Here is a 7337-nt window from a genome sequence, read left to right on the forward strand (position 1 = left end):
GTACAGCCCCATGGACTTTCCCCCGGAAGTGAGGTAAAGCTTCCAGGGGTGTTAGATGAGAGAGGGCACCTGCGCTGAAGCAGCAATGCTGCGCAGGTGCGCGCAGCGCGGCCATGACCTGGAAGTGACGAATACTTCCGGGCACAGAAGAATATGGCAGCCTCCAGTATAAAGGACACCGGCGACGAGACCTCCGGTGTCCAACATGGCATCCCCCAAGGACTCAGCTGTGCCTTCCTTAGACGACACAGCGGTAACAGTACACAGCCAGAGAAGCAGCAGCGGACACTCCAGGCAGAGTATATTCTCTACAAGGAGCACCAAAGACAAAAAAACAGTCGGTCCACACAGCCTGTGCCTTCACATCCTCCTCTTCAGCCGATACCTTGAAAGAAAGCTTCACTGGGTGAGTGTGTTTCCCACCAATTACGCTGATCATTCCCCCCTTTTTCTCTTCTATGCAACCTAGGCAAAGAGAACTGAAAAATCTAAGCACAAACAATGTGCGTTAATGCTCCCAGCCCCTTCCGGATAGATATCCAAAGAGAATGTGTCATACATGCATTGAGAACACCCTACATGTAGAATCCTCTATAAGAACAGAGGATATCAGGCTAATGATCAGAGAGGAATTACGGGCCTTGAGAGGTTCAGGTAGTATTCCAGAAATAAAGTCCAATAAAAAATATGATTCGCCAAAATCTGACCATCAGATTTTTCCCAGGAATCCCTTTCCTCATAGGGAGAACAGGACACATGTTTTCCTATGCAAAGTATTGATAATCTTGTTAAATCAGTCCGTGACACCATGGGTATAATAGATACCAAAGACCCAAAAACCCCACAGGATATGATGTTCGCAGGTCTGTCTAAGAGGAAAAGACCAACATTTCCAGTGATTACAGCAATTAAAAATCTGGTAAAAAAGGAATGGGAAAGTCAAGGACAGAAAGGGTTGCCTTCAACCTCCAAAAGACGCTATCCATTTGATGATGAGGATCTATCTACTTGGACAAAAGCCCCAAAAGTAGATGCAGCTGTATCGTCAACATCAAGGAGATCCTTGTTGCCAGTAGAGGACTCGGGTTCCTTACAAGACCTGTTGGATCGTAAAGCTGACTCCCTTCAAAAGAGGTCTTGGTAATCATGTACAGGGGCATTTAAACTGGCAATATCAGCTACATGTATGGCAAGATCCATGTTAGTCTGGTTAAATGATCTGGAGGAAGGCATAAAAGGCAGTCTCTCCAGAGATAAGTTAATCTCCTCCATACCTTTTATTAGAGGTGATACAGCTTTCCTGGCAGATTCCTCAGCTGACTCTATTCGTTTAGCAGCTAAATCGGCAGGCTTGACCAATGCAGCATGCCGAGCACTTTGGTTAAAGGGTTGGAAAGGAGATGCGCAGACTAAATCCAAACTCTGTAGCCTACCATGCCAGGGTGAGTACCTGTTTGGTACAAAGATGGATGAGATTCTCACCAAGGCGGGTGAGAGGAAAAAGGGGTTCCCTAATAATTATTTTCTGTCTTATAGGAGAGCATTCCAAAAACCTGTGTTTAATAAAAGGAAGGACTTTAGGAACCAAGACCGCTGGCGCAACAGAGAGACTAAACAAAAAGGTGCATTCTTCGGCAAACATCCCTTTAGAATGGAAGACAAACCACGCTAGAACAGATTTACCAGTGAGTGGTAGGTTGTCCTTTTATTGTCAACAATGGAGATGGATAAGGTCCAACTCTTGGGCCATTAGCCTTGTAACTTCAGGCTTAAAGTTAAAATTTGCCTGCGTCCCTCCGAATAGCTTCCTGTTGACTTCTCTAAAATCCCAATCCCAACAGGGGTTTTGGAGCAGGAAATAAAAAGTCTATTATCCAAAGGGTTCTAACAGAAGTCCCGTTTCATCAAAGGGGAAAGGATTTTACTTCCCTTTATTTTTAGTCTCGAAACCAGATGGGTCATATAGAACCATAATAAATCTAAGAAAATTGAATACTTCTTAGAAAACCAGACCTTCAAAATGGAATCTATCCGATCTACTATAAAACTTCTATTTCTCAGGTGCTTTATGGTGGTCCTCGACCTCAAAAGATGCGTATTACCATCTACCAATTTATATTGAAGATCAACAATACCTCCGAGTGGCGGTCATGATGGAAGGTCAAGTCTGTCATTTCCAATACACAGCAATGCCTTTCGGACTTTCAGTGTCTCCCAGAGTCTTCACCAAGTTAATGTCAGAGGTGATGTCATATTTGAGGTTAAAAAACACTCTTATAGTCCCATACTTAGATGACCTTCTAGTGGTAGGAAATTCTGCCTCACAGTGTCGGCAATGTCTAGTTAATACAATTAATACAATGTCATCTTTACAGGAATTGGGATGGTTAATCAACTGGGAAAAAACCAGATTGTGCCCGACAACCTACTAAACTAACTAAAAGCTATCTATCATGCCATATGTGAATTTCTTCCGCAGTTGCAAGGAACACACACAAGAGTTCTGTCAGACAACATGACATCCGTCGCATACATAAATCATCAAGGAGGAACGAGATCAGGAGCTCTCATGTCTATAGCAGACAAGATCCTAACAATAGCCGAGAAACATCTCCTTTCCATTTCAGCTTTGCATGTCAGGGGAATAGACAATACCAAAGCAGATTTTCTCAGCCGTCACACCCTGCACCAAGGGGAGTGGGTACTCAGTCGTATCTTCAGAATGATAACAGAAAGATGGGGCAGACCCGAAATAGACCTTTTTGCAACAAGGAGCAACAGACAAGTCGAAAAGTTTGCTTCTTTGTTTCTGACAAACAACCCCAATATTCTCGACGCCCTTCAAGTCCCTTGGACATACCGCTGAGCATATGCATTTCCTCCAATGATAATCCTACTGGCGGTCATCAGGAAGATAAGGGAGGAGAAAGCAAATGTAATTCTGATAGCACCATTTTGGCCCAAGAGGCCATGGTTCTCCTGACTCAGAGCCATGTCAATCTCGGATCCGTGGATTCTCCCGGAAGACCAGGATCTCCTGCCTCAGGGGCCCTTCTACCACCCTCATGTGAAGGGCCTATGGCTGACAGCCTGGAATTTGAAAGGCAGTTACTAAGACTAAGAGGCTTTTCAGAAAAATTAATTGATATCCTTCTTCTAAGCAGGAAAACGACTACCACAAAAATATATGTTAGAGTATGGAGGAAATTTCTTAGTTTCCACTCAGCAGGTCTGTCTAAAGAAATTACTATTCCTACTATTTTAGAATTCCTACAGAAAGGATGTGAGTTAGGCCTTTCAGTCAATACTTTGAAAGTACCAGTATCTGCTCTAGGAGCCTTATATAGTCACAATATTGCAGGAGACAGATGGATAGCCTGTTTCATTTCAGCATGTCAGAGGACAGAACCAGGACAGATTCCCCAAATACCACCATGTGATCTCAACCTAGTCCTAGAAGCCTTAACAGGGGACCCATTTGAGCCACTGCACTCAGCCCAGATAAAATGTTTCCCTTAAGACAGCCCTTCTAGTTGCCCTAGTGTCAGCAAGAAGAGTAAGTGACATTCAGGCATTATCGATAGATCCCCCCTTTCTGTCAATACTCCAAGATAGAATTGTCTTAAAAACAGAACCTTCTTACTTGCCTAAAGTATCCACTAGATTCCATAGGTCTCAAGAGATCTTCCTTCCTTCTTTCTATAATAACCACGTAAATCAAGAAGAAGAAAAATATCATATACTAGATGTAAGAAGGGCTATAATATCTAATTTAGATAGAACTAGCCCCTGGAGGAAGAGCATGGCTCTCTTTGTTTCCTTCCAGGGCCATAAGAAAGGATCTGGAGTCACAAATGGCATGTTATCCCGGTGGATTCTGGTGCAATATGTCTGGCTTATTCATCAAAAGGGGAGAATCCGCCTGTAGCCATAAGAGCACACTCCGCCCAGGCCATAGCATCATCCTGAGCCAAAAGAGTGGATGTCCCAATTGAACTAATATCTAAGGCCGCAACTTGGTCTTCACCTTCTACCTTTTACAATCACTATAGATTGGACTTGTCTTCCTCTACTGACTTATCTTTTGGTAGATAACACGGTGGTCCCCCCAGGTGATTGTCTCTGAAAATCTCTCAGTTGATGCTGTCGTGTCAAGGAGAAAAAAACAGTTTACTTACCAGTAATGCTCTTTTATAGAGCCACGACTGCACCCACTAATTTCCCTCCATAATAGTAGTTATGCATAGTGCACTAGTAAGGGTGAATGGTTCAATTGTTTAGTCATACTTAGTTTAGTAAATATAAGTTAAAATATTGAATTGCCTACTAAAACTGGTGGTCGGTTCCTCTCATACTCTGTAACCCAACTGTGGGAGCGAGGGGGACCTCCCCTATTATCTCTCCATAGGGTTTCCTGTTCCTAGGGGCGGATCCCCTCTCTCAATGGGTGCTGTCATGGCTCTATAAAAGAGCATTACTGGTAAGTAATCTGTTTTTTTTCTTTAATTGGAGTCCTGCCTGCTTTTGTTTTTGTATTTTATGCATTCTTAGAGTCATAAACCAAGGGCCTGCCACTAGTGATAAGCGAGTGTACTCGTTACTCGAGTTTTCCGGGCATGCTCGGGTGTTCTCAGAGTATTTTTGTCATGCTCATTGATTATGTTTGAGTCCTTGCAGCTGTATGATTTGCAGCTGTTAGACAGCCTGAATACATGTACAATATATTTACCCTATCATGTCTTCTCAGGACATCTTTCGAAAACAAGACAAAGGACACAGATGATGGAATGAGATTTAAGTATATTTTGAATATTACACAGAAGTTGTCAATTACTTTGTACAGCATTGTTTTTGCTCTCGGGATTATCGGTAATGGATTAGTCATCTGGATTGCTGGATTCAGGATGAAAAACTCAATCAATGCCGTGTGGTTCCTTCACCTGGCCATTGCGGACTTCCTGTGTTGTGCTTCTCTTCCTCTGCGAATTGCTGAGTGGGCTACAGTTTTCTCATACTACCTAGGTTTTGGATATTGCATATTGAATATTTTTCTGTTCAATATAAACATGACCGCCAGTGTTCTTCTCCTGACGGCTATGAGTATGGACCGCTTGGTATCGGTCCTGTGGCCATTATGGGCAAAAAATAATAGAACATGTAAAGTTGTGAGAATAATTGCAGCGATCATCTGGGTGTTGAGCACACTTTTGTCTGGTTCACTGTATTACTTATATGTATACCATTTAGATGATGTCAGTGACTGGTGTCTAAAATTTACTTATCCAAATCCTGATGTTCTTGAGAGAAGACAGGCCGTTCGGCTGATCAGATTACTTACCATGTGTGTGATCCCTTTTCTCATCATCGTCACCAGTTACGCCACCATTTTCTTTAAACTTAGAAAAAGTAAGAGATCCCAGAGATTTCAGAGGACCTCCAGGATCATCACCGCTGTTATATTGTGTTTCTTCATCTGCTGGTTTCCATATTACATCTGGCCACTAACACCCTGGTATTATGCGCCTGAAATTCTATTACATATAGTAGACATTACTGTTCTCATCCTGGCTTGCCTGAACAGTTGCATCAATCCAATCATTTATGTTTTTATGGGACAAAATTTCCAAAAAAGTTTCTTCAGATCCATCCCCTCTAGGCTACAAAGAGCCTTAGGTGACCATCCTCATGACCTGTGCAGTGAACGAGAGGGTACAATAAATATTCGCGCTACAGTTATCTAACTTAAAAACCCTGTTTAGTTTTTTTTCTTCATAATTTCTACATATATGCGCACACAATGTCATTTAAACTCAGGCAAGGTTTCCCCAGTATTTTTCAAGCAGAAGATTTTACAAGAAAATGCCATAGTTCCTTTTTTTCCTGAAACGTCTTTTGTGGCACAGTCTTGTATGATTTTCTGATGATATCGCTGCTAGCATTTTTTTTACTTGTGCTTTTAAACAGTAAACAGCTTCTATGCAAAAGCCATCTTAAGAGTGGTCACTAAACTTATTTTGCATCTCTGGAATCCTGAAACGGTTGAAAGAAGTTCAAAAGCCTTAACATATGAACAGCAAGTTGTTTTCACGTTGCTATAAATGTTCATTCTTTTTAAAGTGAACCGGTTTGCAGAATTTTGCTAAGTAAACTACAGGCATTGTCATGTTGCTGCTGTTAAACTGATTAAAATGACACCAGGGGTGAAGAAATCTGTCTTGTGGTTCTTGTGTAATCAGTGTTAGAAGTTTTCAGTTGATGAGATGCTCTTGTTCCGTGGCGGGACTGTGGGCAGAGTCTTATCTTCCTGCTCTAAATCAGAGAAACCAAGGAAAGACCTGCCCACAGACCGCTCCAAAGCATAAACATGTTCCTCCTCATAGAGATAGACTGTTTGTGCCTCTGGGCAGCCTGTAGGCAGTTCCGGAGCATGGGCATATCATTAACTGAAAACTTCTAACACTGATTACACAAGAACCACAAGACTGATTTATTCACCCCAGATATCATTTTAATCAGTTTAACACTGCCATTCTGACAATGCCTGTAGTTTACTTAGCAAAATTCTGCTGATAGGTTTGCTTTAACATTAATTTAGAGCTTTTTTAGGTGGGTTATGGAGATTACTTTTTTAAAGACCCTCATGCGAAAAGGCATCATCCGTTTGCGAGTGTGTGGCACATTGGAAGAATGCACTAGTCATTTTGTAAGTACTTTCTTCAGGGGGTTTGGGGAAAACATTCTCTCCTCGGTTAGACACTGGTTGTCTGTAGATATCTTTTTGAACACACCTTGATATATTGAATCAAATGGGAACCCTTGGATCCACAGAGGCTGTATTAACTGTATGAAGCACATACCTCTCACTTGAGAAGTTTCTAATCTTCATGCATGCACTTGCACTTTTTTGATTTATGAAGCTGCTTTGTCCGCCATTAATGACAGTGGAACCACACACAAACATCATCTAGATAACGCTGTTTCTCTAAGACCCAACAGCATTTCCCACTATACATACATAACATTTTTACCTGTATGTTAAGTATCTTGAGCTATAATTATATATATATATATATATATATATATACATATACATATATATACATATACATATATATATATATATATATATATATATATATACATGTATATACATATATGTATATATATATTTACATATATATATATATATATATATATATATATATATATATATATATATATATATATATATATATATATATACTGTATATATATTGTGTTCAGGCAATACTATCAATTCAAAGTTTATTTTTAGTGTCAGCGCACTACCTTTGGTTCCATAGCTTGAATTTTTGCTA

General features: G+C 40.8%; 1 protein-coding gene across 1 annotated transcript; it reads left to right on the forward strand.

Moving 5' to 3' along the window:
* The first annotated feature begins 205 nt into the window (after positions 1-205).
* Positions 206-5741, forward strand: LOC143767797 (C5a anaphylatoxin chemotactic receptor 1-like). Its single transcript, XM_077256317.1, has 3 exons — positions 206-406; positions 743-1140; positions 4748-5741. Exons 1-3 carry the CDS (start codon positions 206-208, stop codon positions 5739-5741), a joined length of 1593 nt encoding a protein of 530 aa, XP_077112432.1.
* The last annotated feature ends 1596 nt before the right edge of the window (positions 5742-7337 follow it).

Source organism: Ranitomeya variabilis, chromosome 4 (assembly GCF_051348905.1).
Source record: "Ranitomeya variabilis isolate aRanVar5 chromosome 4, aRanVar5.hap1, whole genome shotgun sequence".
NCBI lineage: Eukaryota > Metazoa > Chordata > Amphibia > Anura > Dendrobatidae > Ranitomeya > Ranitomeya variabilis.

Coding starts and splice junctions, on each gene's coding strand:
- LOC143767797 (XM_077256317.1), top strand. CDS start 206: ATGGCATCCCCCAAGGACTCAGCTGTGCCTTCCTTAGACGACACAGCG. Junction 407..742: donor TTGAAAGAAAGCTTCACTGG/GTGAGTGTGTTT, acceptor CTTTCCTCATAG/GGAGAACAGGACACATGTTT. Junction 1,141..4,747: donor TCCCTTCAAAAGAGGTCTTG/GTAATCATGTAC, acceptor ATGTCTTCTCAG/GACATCTTTCGAAAACAAGA.